The sequence below is a fragment of the Galeopterus variegatus genome, unplaced genomic scaffold, assembly GCF_000696425.1.
Source record: "Galeopterus variegatus unplaced genomic scaffold, G_variegatus-3.0.2 Scaffold811, whole genome shotgun sequence".
In the NCBI taxonomy this organism is placed as follows: domain Eukaryota; kingdom Metazoa; phylum Chordata; class Mammalia; order Dermoptera; family Cynocephalidae; genus Galeopterus; species Galeopterus variegatus.
The window spans coordinates 438748-454425 of NW_007726922.1; the positions used below are offsets into that span (position 1 = coordinate 438748).

Consider the following 15678-nt stretch of genomic DNA (forward strand, 5'->3'; position numbering starts at 1 on the left):
ATATATATATCATATTAATTGATGGACTGATTGTTAATAAAAATCAGAGCATCCTTATTTTCATCCTCAAAATAATCGGGTCCTAGGATACTGGAATTGCCAAGGCAAAGGTAGACCAGGAGGGTATTAGTATACTCATCGATGTTTAGTTGCTATCCAGAGCAAGTTCTTTCAAGGATGCCATTTGAGCAGGTTTTATTTGCTGTATTTTATCAGAAAAACAGAATCAAACAAGGATGGTTCATTTTCAGCTGCTGAGTTTGAAAGCAGGAATAGACATCAGGGTTCAGTGAGCTGTTCTTAATGGGATGGCATTATCTCCAGAGAAAATCAGATCGACAATGGCCTGGTTTCTGAGATCCACCCCCACACTGCAAATAAAGCTCAAAAATAATTGCTACCACATCATAGAGTTAGGATTTTTTTTTTCCCCTTAAGAAAACCTCAGAAAAGCACAGACATCTTGTTTTTTTCGATACTTGTAATTATCTACTGTTAAACTCTATTAAAGTAATATTAAAAGATTTTGAAGGTTGCCCAGAAAAAAAGTGTTAACAATAGAAGAAATAGGGGGAGAAGTTGAATACAATGTGATCACAATTCTGTAAATTCAGAGATGAATAGAGAAGGAAAGAAAGAGGAAGAAAAGAGACTAAAAGAAAATACTACAACATGTTATTGGAGATATTGCTAGGTGATTGGAATTATGGTCTTCTTTATATCCTTTTATATTAAACAAATTTTCAACAACACAAGTACAGTATTACTTATACTAATCAGAAAAGAGTTTCTTTTGAACATAATTCTTCATTTCTTCCTGCATTTCCTTCTTGTATTTGTCGACTTGTCCATATAGTTTTTACAAGTTGGATCAGTGTATTTGCAAATCTGTCTTTCCTTTTCTCAGTGAAATCTATACAATTCTGTTAGATAGTTTCCACATTTAACCACTAGGTGATATTTCATTGAACTAGAGAAATAGTAATGAATTTAACTTTTACTGCTTTGTATTTTCATCATGTCTTGACTAGCATTGAAGAGCACTGAAAGAAATAGTTATTTTTAAAAAGCTTGCTGATCCCATTATTGCGGGGCAGCTTGTTAAGAAGGTCATATTCTATGTCATCCCTCAGACTTATGTACCATGAATAGTGTTGTTTTGCTTCAGTCTAAAGCGTGCTTTTATCTTGTGGACAACACAATTCTTGGAATTATTCATAGGCTCCTTTTTGCTTGGGCTACGACTTAATTCAGAGCTAAATTTGTCATGCTCTTTTAATAATTGTTGGAGCCATGGCCTGAATATTTGTTTACTGACTTTCCCTAAGGCCTTAACTACTCTTCCACCTCTGAATTCACTTAATTCGAATTGCTTTATTCGTATGTTCAAACCTTATTTTATTACATTTAGGATAAGCTACCTGAATTGTTTTGGGAATTAAGGGAGATATTTCTAACTAACAGATGACAGTTATTGGGAGCTTACCTATGTGCCAGGTACTATTCTGAATATTTTGCCTGCATTATCTTATTTATACTTCATAACAATCCCCTGAGAGAGTGACTATCATGATTTCCATCTACCATCGAAGAAATAGGCACAGACAGATTAAGCAGTGTGTCTGGGGTCAATCTTGCTCCAAAGTCCACACTCTGAGTCACAACATAAAATAATAAATATGACCCTTCCTGTAACATTTGCACAATTAGGCTGTTTCTGATTGCCCACTATTATACAAATCCTGGTACCAATTTTGTTCATATTTTAAATTTAAAATGTCTCTTGTTTCTTTGAAAGCCTTAATACTGCTTAAGGGGGGTGTGGTGGGCAGTATTTCTCTTTCTATTGAGAGAAGGAAAAGTAATGAATGCACAGGGGCAGGAGGATGCAGAGGAGTAGGAGGAGGAGATGTATTTCTTGTACTAGGACCCAAGCCACAGAGGACACATGGTTAGAAAATTCCTCAGAGTTTGAAAATAAGGGAGGACACACACACACACACACACACACACACACACGTATAAAGCAAACCAGACCATGACATTAATATCAGTGATAAATTGAAGAGAAAGACAAATTCATGAGAATATAGAGATACTTTATATTGAAAAAGGTTTGAATCCACAATGAGGAGCTTGCTGTCCTAAAACTTTGTACAAAATAACACAACATCAAAATTCATAGACAAAACTCTCCAGAGTAAAATGAAGAAAATTGGAAACATATTAGTTATAGAGAATTTAATGTCCATGTTTTAGCCCATGACAAAACAAACAACCAAGAAGCAATAATGCAGATAATTATTTTAAATAGTTAATATGTTTAAATTTGTAGATATAACTATGGACTCTGCAATTAGACAATAAGCTTTCTTTTAGGTAACTTTGTACCCCATATTAAGGGATCAACAAAACCCTGACAAACCTCCCTGAAAGTGGAAAATGCACAAGTCAGATTGTTCAAGCACAGAGCTCTAAAATTAGAAAGTTATAAGAAAAATGAAACAGACTAAAAGTAATGATGTAAAATTACTAGCAACACCAAACACAAATTATTTCCTGTATAGTTCTCGTGTCCTTAAAGAAACTGAAACGAAAATTGCAGAATATCTGAAAACTATAGATAACAAAAAGAAAATGTATCAAAGGATTTCACCAAAGCTATCTTAAAAGAATTTACATATTATACAAATTTACACATTACACCATTAAGTATGAAAGAATGAAAATAAGTAAATAAAATTAAATTCAATAACTGAAAAAAACATGAACAAACATAAAGCAAAAATAATTAATAATGGAAAGTCAAATATTAATAATTATAAAAACTGTTAAGAATAGCAGAGAAATTAAATATTTCCAAAAGTTTGTTGTGTGAAAAATTTGAGAAGATATAGAAACCACTAGCTAACATAATCAGCAAAGAATTAAGAAATCAAAAATACAGAAAATTAGAAAAAAAAAAAAAAAAAGAAAGAAAATTCCTCCTTGGGAGAATTGTGAAGGAGAAGTAACTCCCTGGCAGATTCCATATCCTTAGGTATCACCTCCTGTTACCCATTGCTGAACTCACACAGGAATTTCAAATGTGTGATCTCCTTTCATCCTGATTCAACTGTATCAGATAGGCATTCTCTCCAGTGTGCAGAGGAGGAAACAAGCTCAGGAGAAGCAGCAGCTTGTCCACATCAGGTGAGTGGCAGAGCCGGCACTGAAACTCATGATGTGCTAACCCTCTGCTTGTCCTGAGAAGGGAACATTTCTGGGAAAGATTGGACCTGTTTATTACAAGGTAGTGTGACTAGCAGAAGGGAAGCTGATGCTCTTGCCCGTCAGCAACTTGGATTTGGAATATGTCAGTTTTGTGCTTCCCTTCTCTCCACAGTAAGGATTGCAAACAGATCTCCACTGCCCCAGGTGCTCAAATGGTCATGGTATTAAAGCCTCAGCTCTGTGTGTTCTCTTACCAATGTCTTTTCACAGCAGCTGTGGGGAGAAGTGAGTGTTCCTGGCACTGGGCTAGCTCAGGCCTTAGAGCATCTAGCACAGGTTGAGAGACACTGTCTACACCCTGGGGCAAGTGCTGACCCCCAAACAGGTGCCTCTCCCAGGGCAAGCCCCACCTCCTTCCCCCTGCAGATAAATGCAGGTGGAGGGGTGATAGAAACTCAGGAACCACACCTTCAGGGTTTCCCACTGTCATGGTTTCCTAGGGTGCCCTACAAATGACCACAATCTTGGTGGCTTACAAAAGAAAAATTTATTCTCTCAAAGTTCTGGGGCCAGAAGTGCAGAATCAAGGTGTCAACAGGGCTGCCCTCTCTCTGAAGGGACTAGGGGAGAATCCTTCCTTGCCTCTTCTGGCATCTGGTGCTCCATGCACTTGTTGACTTGTGGTTGCATTACTCCAATCTCTGCCTCCCTTTCCACGTGAATGTTTTCCCTTTGTGTGTCTCCTCTTCTTATAATGACACTATCTTTAATTTAGGACCCATCTTAAGTCCAGGATGATTCCATCTTGAGGTCCTTAACTAGTTGCATTTGCAAAGACATGATTTCCAAATAAGATCACACTTTGAGGTTCCAGGTGGATGCAAACTTGTGGGTACACTGACCTAGGCTACAGCGTGGTTTTCTCAACACCGCCTCCTGACAGGTGTCCAATGTCAGCACTGCCAGGGAAGGCTGTCCTCAAGTGTCTGGTGGGTTGGGCGGAGGCCACGCTGCTCAGTGCTCCATCTGGGTATGTGCTGCAGGGAGTGACACTGTATTCGTCAGGGATGCCCAGTACACAGGTATGCAGCATGGGTTCCTGTGCATGAGCGCCCACCATCGGGTGGTTACTGTGCAGGTTAATTTCCTGTGCCTTTTCCATTCCCTACCTTCCAGCCTCGGTGGTTTAGCTAACCCTCACTCTGTGCCAGGAGCTGTTAAATAAAAAATACAGATAAATAAGCATCCCTTTGACAGTTGACTCAGGAATCTATAATTAACAATGGTTTACTGCATGTTATCAAATGACTAGAAGAGAGGACATCAAATGTTCACATCACAAAGAAATGATTAAGTATTGCAATTATGAATATGCTAATTACCCTGATTAGATCATCAACATTATATACATGTATTGAAATATAACTCTGTACCCCATAAATATGTACAATCAATATGTTTCAATAAAAGTTAATTAGGAATAAAAATAGAATAAATAAGCATCCCTTTGACCATGTCTCAATGCCAAACTACCCCTGACCAGGTAAGCATTGTTATCTGTTTGGCATACATTTCCTTTCTCCTAGACCTTTGTTATATGCATTTGCATATATTTATATGTCCACACATAATAATAAAATTTCTTTCTGTGGGATGCTGTTAAATTATACACAGCATGTCACAGTTTTGTTTGCAGTTAATAGTATGTTTTGAAGAGCTTTCTATACTGTAGGTGTGCTTTTGCTTTCATTCTCTTTGACTGCTGGAAAGAATTTCATGGTATGCATAGTTTATTCAAGTATTTTCCTTTTGTTGGACTTTCTTTTGGTGGGGAGAGGGCTATTAGTCATTTGGCTGTGTTAAAAATCTTTAATGAGTCCTCTGTGCACTTCTGCAAATAGTATTCTAGGGATGAAAGCAAGAGGTAGAATTTCTGGGTCAAAGTTCTTGAAAACTTTAGTCTTATACAGTCAATTAATTGATTGATTTGCTTATTTGTCTGTGTTCTGAGTGGCCTCTTGGTGCAGAGCATGTACTTTGGAGTGATAAATACTTAACTGCACATCCTGGCTCGATATTTACCAGCTGTGTGTCCTTTGGCAAATTAAATAACCTCTCTGAGCCTGGTTCCCATATATGTAAAATCCTATCTCCTGGAATTCCTTTGAGACTTAAGCAAGTAGACTTAAGGAAAGTACCAGGCATTGTATCTGATACATAATAGAATTTTGACAAACATTGACTTTTTTTTTTTCTCATTCTCTCTCTCACTTTCATGTTTTCTGGCCCTTGAGATTTCCTGTCTTTCAGTCTTGGTGTGTGACAAGTTTGGCAGCATCATTTTCAGTACTAGCAGTAAGATGTGATGCTTAAAAGCTAAGCATCCTGGATTTGAATTCTCTGTTCACGTCCAGCTGTGGGACCTTGGACAAGTGAATTCACCTCTTAGATTCCAGTCTTATGAAATGATGCTAATTATGGTTTTTCCAGTTAGGAGAGTGTTGTAAAGATGAAATGAGATGGTTGGAAGAATAGCACAGTGTCTAGCACATAGTAAACATTCAAGAAAAGCCTCAACAAAGAAAACATTTCTTGAGCATCTCCATGATAATGCTATGTGCCATGGAATTTGCAGCACAGTGGTTAAGTCTGATCTCAACCCTTGACAAAAGTATAATCTAAGCTGCTCTGTAAAAGATTAACATTCCAGAAGGAATCAATACTTTTCATATGTCAGTACATGAGTTGTGGTGGGAAGGAAAAATAGCATTTACATAATGCTGTATAATTCACCAAGCAAATTTATAGCTGTTACTTCATTCAACCAGCACATAAATACATAACAGACTATGTTTTCCTTCCTGTCAGATGGGGAAATCAAGGCTTAGGGAAGTAAACAAGACTTGCCCAATTTCCCACAATATGTGCTGAGCCAGTTCCTCTGACCCCACATCCCATCTGAGGGTTTGCATTTGGGAAACCCTGCAATGGCGTCCTGAGGGCATGTTGTTTTGGCAAGTGGTACACTGGTCTGGAATCATCACCTCCATGGAACACTTGGGGAGAGATCTCTGGGCCTCAGTTTCCTCATCTGAACATAAGAGAGTGGATGACATAATCTCTCAACTCCTTGGATGTAATCAGTTTGGGTCCGACATTAAATTGAACAAAAATGAAGGAGGGATTTGCTGTATCATTTCAGCCTTTTCCTGTTTATGAGGTTAGCAGTCAACAGGAAAAGTACATGCACCCTGTTTCATCTCCTGTGTCTGCCGACCTTCTCTCTCTCTCCCTCCCCCTCTCCCATCCTCCTCCTCCTCCTTTTTCTTTCTCTTCTTTGTTTCTTAGTCTCCTGCTATGTCCCCATCTCCCTCTTTCCTTTTTATTCTCCCCCTCTCTGTGCCTTACTATGGTCTCTTTCTTTCTCTCTGCCTCTTCTTTTTCTCTTTCTCTTTCTTGTTTTCTTCTCCTACCTCTCTTTCTCTCCTCGTCTTACTGTTTTACTTGATACCCGCTTCCATCTGGTCACTTCCTTTTCTCTCTTTCCCTCCCTCCCTCATATCCTTCCCCCTCTCTGTCTCTCTCTGTCTCTGTCTTACAAAATGGCTCATAGTTTTCTCAGTTAAAAAAATAAATATTGACCATCAGTCTTTTTTGCCCAATTCACAGTGAATATTACTGATAGAAATAATCAACACAAATTAAACTGACAATAGCTAAAAGCACACGGGGGGAAATTTTTTATTGACTCCAAATTCATAGATGACTTGAATCTTCTTGGCTAATTTTGGATCTCTGCACAATTTTGAACCAGAAGATTTGAACTTGGTGGAAATAATAACCACAAGAGAAAATGCAAAATGGCAGAAGTTATAAATTAGTAAAATTTGTTGTGGTCCAAACACTGGTCAGTGAAGCAAATCTTTGTAAAATTTAAACGCAAAAGAATTGACCCTAGTGAAAATAGTTTTCAAAAAAATGGAAACAATTTAACTCTTCTATGCAAGATATCGATCTAGGAATTAAATTAGCTTAATGGAGTTTGCTCTGGAAAATGCTGCCTTAGTGGAAATTCATCAGTGTCAGTATAATTCTGACTTTACAGTTTGTATTCACAAATTCAGAGACAAAATGTGATTCTAGGCCACTTTCCTAACACCAGTTTTAGACTATCCTGTGCTAATGGCAGATATAGGTGCTGTGTAGGTTGGGTGTCTCTTTCCCAAGTAAGCACTTTCAAAGGTTGTCATGCCTCAGTGGTACCACTTCTGGGAACCATGAATGCCCTTCCACCCCACCCCCCAGTAGCCCTGTGTCTGGGTGCTGGGTCATGGTCCACACCACCACGGCTTCTCTGCACAATGATGCCCTCACTGCTGAACCATCCCCTGCATTTTACCAACATGTGCAATTGCAATACAGCTTCACTTTTTAAAAAATCCATCCCATAGCCAGCCCTATAAGAGAGGCACTATTTTCCCATCTTACAGATGAGAAAACTGAGGTTCAGAGAGGTCTCATGATGGGGCCTCATTCAGAGCTGGTGAAGATGGATCTGAACTTCATCCAGTTGCCCAAACCTGCTGATTGGCCTAACGTGTTGATGTGTTTCTCTCCCTAGCAAGGCTTTGATGTGACCTAAAAAAACTACATTCAGTTATCATCAAAGAGGTGTTTAATTTTCATTAATGCTTAAGACTAGACCTCCAACACACACACACACACACACACACACACACGCACACGCACGCACACACACATGCACGCACGCACGCATATACACATACAAGTGCACTCTGCTGGCATTAATTCATCAGAACGAGTCAATGTCTTGTTTAAGGCTTCTTGAATGTTAATGAGTGAATAATTAACTTTAACTATATAATTAGCCTTTAAGTGGGCTGAGACCCCCCAGAGAGCATCTGAAAACATGCATAAAGAGATGATGAGCTAAAACCGGAAACTTTTGATTAGGAAATGTCAAGCCTCTCGACTATGCAAGTTACCATCCCTGAAGGGGCTGTGTCTTGACTCTGAAGGATGGTCTTCCCTTGTGGAGGGGGAATCAGATTTGCCAGCAAACAGTCTTGGGGCCTGGAGTAGACTTTCAAGGCTATTGTGCAGGTATAAGAGACCGATTGACTGAAGTCACAGGGTCAGATCTACATACTCAAGAAAGCTGTAGCAGCTCTTGAGAACTGTCAAAAAATCTGGCAGGAAACTGCTAGGTTAAAGTAGCATGGAGCATGTGTGACATCCCTCTTACTCTGCTGCTTAGCAAATTTGCAGAGAGGAGGTCTTATCTCCCCCTCTCATTCTGAATTACTATCATTTCTAATCGCTTGCGTTCCTTGAGAACTGCTGGTGACAGAAAGGGTGACAGCACCCACACAGCCCCTAAGATGCCTGGTGGGGTGTAGGTTTGTCAGGCAGCCAACACAGCATTGCTTTCATGTGGGGCTCCACTTCTGCTCCAGCCTTCGTGCTGGGAAGCCGAGGTGTCATTTCATCTGTCACGGATGTTGCAGAGAGGAATCACCCTTCTGTAGAGGGTAGTGGCAGATATGCAGTGTTGACCGCAGTGTGCCAGGTAGGGACTCTGTCCCATCACAGGTAATGGCTCATGTCTCTCAGACCCTGACCTTTGAGCCTCCTCCTGCCCAGCAGGAGAAGTACAACCATGTGACCTCAGAGAGAGCTTGCAAGGCAGGCACAAAAATGATTTCCTCTTGAAAAGCAGGAGAAGAAAACGCCCACTATGAGCACAGAAGAGTCACTGGCTTGCCTTACCTGTGAGCCCTCAAGCTTTCAACTGACAGCTCTTAGTTCTGGGGTAATAGCCCCTCCAGTGCCAGTCTTTAGTCTGTGTCGTTCCAAACCCAGTGCTGCCAACTACTAAGCTGCTGCCTAATATATCACTCTGTCCCCAGCAATCATGGCTCAAATCCCCAGAATGCTTTTGGTCCAAAATTGGACTTCAGTTTCAGGTGGCTCTTTTCTCTTTCTTGCCCTCTATGCTTAACACGAAGCTGTGGTCACTTATACCTAAATGTCTCCTAAAGGAATGGAGTAGGGCATACTGGGGGCAAGAGAAGTTTTCTGTGGAGATAACTCCAGACCCTTATATGGCTGTGTGTCTGTTGGCAAAGAGACAGATGAAGCCGAGCAGTCCACCAAATCTCTCCAAACTCTGGCTGCTCTGGTTTCACCCATGCCTCTCCTTTCATAACATCCGACTTGATTTATACCTGAAACCCCCAATCTGAATTTCCTGGGTAATAGACAGAGGTATCTCCCTTCACTCCACAAGTCTTACAGATAACATGGCTTGGTCTTTGTGGTTATGTCTGTGGCCTTTAGTAGGTCCAAATTCTGCTTTTGACACTTACAGCCTATGTGATGGTGTTGAGTCACCTTAATGCTCAGTGCCTTAGTTTCCTTATCTGACAATGGGGATAGCTGTAGTGTGCCCATCCCTGCACATTTAGAAGGCGTAGGTAAAATGAGACAACGCATATAAAGTATTCAGGACTGCTTATGTCACATGGGATGCATAAAATCTGTGAACCCCTTTGCCGTAAAATCTGAATTCGATTGAATGCATTTAAGCATTCTGAGCATTTGCTATGTGCCAAGCACAGCACACACACTCCACTTATATAACATCACTTTATTCCCCACAGCCCTCTAAGGGCAAATACTGTCAGCTCCGTTTTACAAAGAGAAACCTGAGGCTCAGAAGTACAGGTGCCTTGTCCAAAGTTCCTGACTACAAAGCTCCCTTTCCAGTGTGTCAGCAATTTTTAATTTTTTTCTTTTTAACAAGGGAACAATTTTTTTTTTTGTCAGTGGAAAACATCAAAAGTAGACCATTGTGAGTCAAACAAGGAGAGGAACCCAGCCTCCCTTTACCCATCCTGCTCCCGCAGCTTTCCCCTTGCCCCTCACAGGAAGCCTGGGGCTGTGCTGTCCACTATGCTAGCCACCAGCCACCTGTGACCACTCATATTAAAATTCAAATGAACAAAATTAAATAAAATTAAAAACTCGGTTGCTCAGTGGCACTAACCACATGTCAAGCAGTCCATACCCATATTAAACAGTGTAGATACAAAGCGTTTCCATCTTTGCAGAGAATTCTATTGGATGGTGTTGTCCTAGAGGGTTTCATAGTACAAAGTTTGGAGATATCACTGATGAGCCTGGGGCTGCCTTAGCCTTTCAGAAAATTGTCTCTACATAGACAAAATAATAGTAATAATTATATTAATAGCTCCCTACTGGGCACCCAATGGGATGGTATTTGCAAAATGCTATGCATCCTTTTATAAAGTACCATGCAAACAATGGCCATCTCTATGGGGGTGGGGTGTATAAGCCTCAGGATGTTTTTAAACTTGCAGATATCTGTGGCTGTTGTGTTTAGACCCCAGTGACCTAGAATCATCCATGAGAGAAACCTGGCTCATGTGGCTCCACAATTTCCTTCCTGTGATGTCATCACTTTGGTTCTGACATGGCCTCAAGACCATGGAGAGTCAGGCCATGAAAGGCTAGCTCATTGTGGCCCTCAATGGCCATATCCCTCTGACAGCATGCCACCAGCCCACCCCAGGCACACCAGTATGTCATTGTTTTGGCCAGAATCAACCATGTCCTTTGCAATTATCTTGCCTCTGACTTGATGTCATCATGCTTTTGCAAACTTTGTTACCTGAGCAAATTTCCTTTTTTCTTTGCACTCATCTGGCTGTTCGTTGCTCAGCTCAAGAAGATTTGTCATGAAATGTGGTACTGATTTGCAGAAATCTGTGCCTGTCTGTAAAATGCCAATTTAAACTGCTGTTAAACAACTCTTTCATGACTGCTGGGTACATGTTTAGGTTTCCATTCCAGCAGTTCATCAGCATGAGGTGCATTCACAGGATAGGAAAAGGTTTTACCCCACAAATACCAACAGATGGCCTTAATGTTTAAATGTCCCCATGCACACATGTAAATTGAGGAATTGTGAGACAAGAGTTTGTGTGAGACTTGGAAAGTCAAAATAAAACCAAGGCACTCAGCATCTCCATGGCAACTTGGATATGTTGGCTATTGACGTTGCAAGCATCTCAGCTTCATCAAGAGGACTAGTGCTATCCATGCCTTGAAATCTTTGGATACATGTGTTATCCAGAGTCTCAATTTCCCTGTTGATAGTCAAATAATGTTGCTGTTGGCTTAAGAATCATAGAATGCCACAGTTAGACAAGTATCTCAGGAGGACCATCATGACCACCTCCTCTCATAGATGCAGAACCAGCAATCCAAAAGGAGGAAGTGACTTTCCTGACGTCATGCCATCATCCAAGCCTAGACCAGACTCAGATCCGTTCTACCTACTATTCCAGTGCTCCTGCCTCACACCCTACTGCCATCATACATGAATTGCTTTCAACCTTTTATAACCTTCCATCCCACTTTTGCATAGGTCTCCGTATTGCTGGCTGTCCAGAAAGGCTGTTTCCTCTTGGTTTCTCAGCTGTGGATTGCCCACAACATTGACAATGCCCAGTTTTCTTCTGCTGCTTCTGCTTGGGCAATCTGATCCCCTTTTAATACTCTCAGAGCTTAAAACCAAGTCTTTGAACTGTCAAAAAATCTGGCAGTTCAGATAAAAGCTTCAGAGTCTTTCTATGAGTGAGACAAGCCCTGTGGTTTTGTCCCATCTCTAACCATTACAGAAACAAAGAAAAAAATTAAAATGAAGAACATGGCTGTAAACCTTCCATATAGTTTTGTTCCCATAGGGAGTCCTTCAGCAGCTGTCCCTGAAAGGATGCAACATTGCACATCCTTTCCCTGCAACTTTTATTTTTCTTTGCTTCATTATTTTATGTTTTCTTGTAGAAAACATAAAAAGAAAGAAAAGTAATAAAGTTGAGAAAGTATCAGGAAGTTGAGTAATCTCCTGATTTAGATTTCCTACCTGTTTCAGAGTTGAGACATCCATCCCTGTGTTTGAGAGTGACCATTTCAGCCTTGTTTAAATAACTCTTAAATTTAGAAATAATATGCATGACCAGAAATATGGACCTAGGTAGTGATTAGGTACAGCCATGCCATTGAAAAGATTACTGGATGCTTGTCTTTTGGGGGTACTGACTAAGTGGGTGTACATAGGACTTCTGAGGTGATGATAATGTTCCGAATCTTGAACTGTGTGGTGATTTCAAGGACATATATATGAATGTAAAACTTTATCAAGCTCTTTATTGTATATAGGTTATACTGCAATAAAAATAAATATATCAAAAAATTTTTAAAAGTGCTATGTTTATTGACATGGAAATGCGTTCACTGTGTGAAATGAGAAACGAAAGCAATTTGTGAAATAGTTGGTATGGCATAATCACATTTGGGGGATTAAAACAACGGTTGGCAGACTACGGCCCAATCTGTTTCAGTAAATAAACTTTTATTAGAATAGAGCTGAGTTCATTCATTTACGTATTATCTATGGCTGCTTTGGCGCTGTATATTAGTTTGCTAGGGCTTCCATAGCAAAGTACCACAAACTGAGTGACATGAACAGTGGAAATTTACTGTATCATAGTTCTGGAGGCTGGGAGTCCAAGATCAAGGTGTCAGCAGGGCCATGTCCCTCTGAAGGTGCTGGGGAAGGTTCTGTTTCAGGCTTCTCCTAGCTTCTGGTAGTTTCTAAGCTTGTGGCTGCATAACTCCAATCTTCACATAGTGTTTTCCCCTGTGTGCATGACTGTGTCCAAATTTCCCCTTTTTGTAAGGATGCCAGTCATAGTGGATTAGAAGCCCATCTTTCTCCAGTATGACCTCATCTTAACTAATTAAAACTGCAACAACACTATCTCCAAATGGGGTCCATTCTGAGGTATTGGGGGTTAGGACTTCATCATATGAACAGCAGAGGCACAATTCAGTCCACAGCACCCCACAATGGCAGAGTTGAGTAGTTGCAACAGAGACTGTATGGTCTACAAAGCCTAAACTATTTATTACCTTATCTTTACAGTAAAAGTTTGCCAAGCCCTGTTGTGTGTGCATGTGTGTGTGTGTGCATATGCATAAAAAATTTGGAAGACTATTGACCAATATGTTAACATAGGTTGCCTCTGAGTTATGGAATTATGGGTAATTTTAATTTTAATTGTATTCTTAATACTTTTTTATATTATTTGGGTTGTTTTAAAAAATATTATGCAATAATTTTTGTGATATAAATAAACAGTAAACATATTTCTTTTGGGAGGAAAAGACATCATTCCTACTCAGTCCCTATGCTCCTCTGAACATTACCATTCACATTCTCCTGTCCCTTAATGATTTATTTTGTTCCGATGCAAACTTTTCTAAATAGGCCGCTGTTCTCCACTGCCAGGAGTGTTAAAGACAAACACTTAGCAAACCAGCAACCTCGACTGTTTACTCACTTGGGTATATGGATTCTTCATGTCTTTATTTAGCTGCCTCTTGTAAGCTGGAGAGAAAAGGTTCTGGCTTTTATCTCCTCATTAAAAATAGAACCTTTTATGATGAGGAGCGGCCATGAGTCATCATTTCCAGCATGAAAGAAGGTGTATGATGCTGGATCAGGCCTCAGGAGCCAGGCCCTGAGATGGTGCCAGCCGCCCCCATGACTCCCTTGTTTCTTGTCATTTCAGGAAGCTGGACGCTTTCATCTATGATGCAGCGGTCTTGAATTACAAGGCTGGGAGAGATGAAGGCTGCAAGCTTGTGACCATAGGGAGTGGGTACATCTTTGCCACCACTGGTTATGGAATTGCTCTCCAGAAGGGCTCTCCTTGGAAGAGGCAGATTGATCTGGCCCTGCTTCAGTTTGTTGGTGATGGTAAGATGTTGGGCAACCCCCTATCCTGGGGGACTTGAGACCCTTGCACTCTTTCTGTTTCCTAATTAGCTCTCCAGTGGATCTTTGTATGATAAGTTTGCTTACTAAAATTACGTACTGAGTGCCTATCACACGATACCATGGTTCTTTAGGTTGCTTCTAATGGAAACCAATTCTAGATAACTAAATTTTAAAAAGGAAGTTATTTTAGGGATACAGAAGCATCTCTCTCAGTGAATTTAGGAAAGAGTTGAACAAATAGTTTCAGAGAAAATCAGGAATCAGGGCAGTCCTGGTGCCTTAACGGTATGAATTCACAGTTGGTTTGAGCCTGGTGCTGCTAACACCAAGGTCCAGGATATGTGCCACAGTCCAACATGGTCCAGGGTTCAACTCCCATACCAGCCAGCCACCAAAAAAAAAGCACTGGCCACTTAGGTCAGCTTAGTGGGAATTCATAGCCCCTCTCTCTAGAGCAGTGATTCTCTATGGGGGAGGGGCAACTTCATATCCCAGGTGACATTTGGCAATGTCTGGAGATATATGAAATGGTCACGACTGGGATGCTGCTTGCTACTGGCATCTAATGGGGAGAGGAAAGGGATGGAGGATGCTGGAAAACATCTTACAATACCCAGGACTGTTCTCCACACTATAAAACAGAATTATCAGACCACAAATATCGGCAGTCTAAGGTTGAGTGACCCTGCTCTGGAGCATTATATAACTACGGTACAATAGGTTCCAATCTGTATTCTCTAAATTCTAGATTTCAAATTCCAAAGGAAGGATTCCTGATGGCTTTTGGGTCAAAGACCCTTTATCAGGAATGACTAGAGGTGGATTCATGTTGTACGAACATGGCAGCTCATGTTCTTATCCTATGGAGGAATGTCTGCCCTTCCTTATTTCATAGCTGGTGATTTCATTACAGCTCAGCGCTCCCTGACACGACTTTTAGAGTCCTGCCATGGCTCAAATGGAAGGTTGGTTTTCTTCTGAATTGCTAACACTGAGGAAATAGGAAACACAAAGTCAGCACAGACAGCAGGTTAACACCTAAAACTTGCTCAGTGTGAGTAGGATACGAAAGCTCAGAGCATAGGGCAGAAGCCACATTTGATAACAGGTGGAGGCTCTATTCAGAGATGATTACAGAATCCTCATATGCTATAACTGTTTAGAGTTGGGAGAGGAAAATCTAGCAACCATTACAATGAAATGCAATGTCAGAATAGGCAGAGGTTAGTGCATAGCATTGGTGTGGATTTGAATAAGGGTGTGTAATTCCTTGTAGCTTCTTCTCCACTCTCTACTCCCAGAACTAAACCCTAGATTCTCAAAGTGCCATCAAGCACTCTAAATGTGTTTTATATTTAACTCCCAAATAAGAACACTGGATTCTCTGAATTCCCAACAGGGCATTTGTACCTTCCTCAGATCACTGGCTATGTTCTCTGCTGTGTAATAGTGATTTATGGCTGTGTTGGTCAACTGTTGCTGTGAAATGTTAGAAGCATATGACAATAAGCACTTATTTTGCTCATGGGAGTGCAGGTTGAGTGGAGAAGCTCTGCCTCAGGCTGGGTATTATG

The 15678-nt window shown here is 40.6% G+C and overlaps 1 protein-coding gene across 1 annotated transcript in view; it reads left to right on the top strand.

Annotated features, from left to right (window-relative positions):
- The window catches only part of GRIN2A (glutamate receptor, ionotropic, N-methyl D-aspartate 2A), a 379180-nt gene that overhangs the window by 329943 nt on the left and 33559 nt on the right, over positions 1-15678 (top strand). The window contains exon 10 of the mRNA XM_008572606.1: positions 13896-14083. Coding sequence (XP_008570828.1) covers positions 13896-14083 — 188 coding nt within the window. The remainder of the gene's footprint in view (positions 1-13895; positions 14084-15678) is intronic.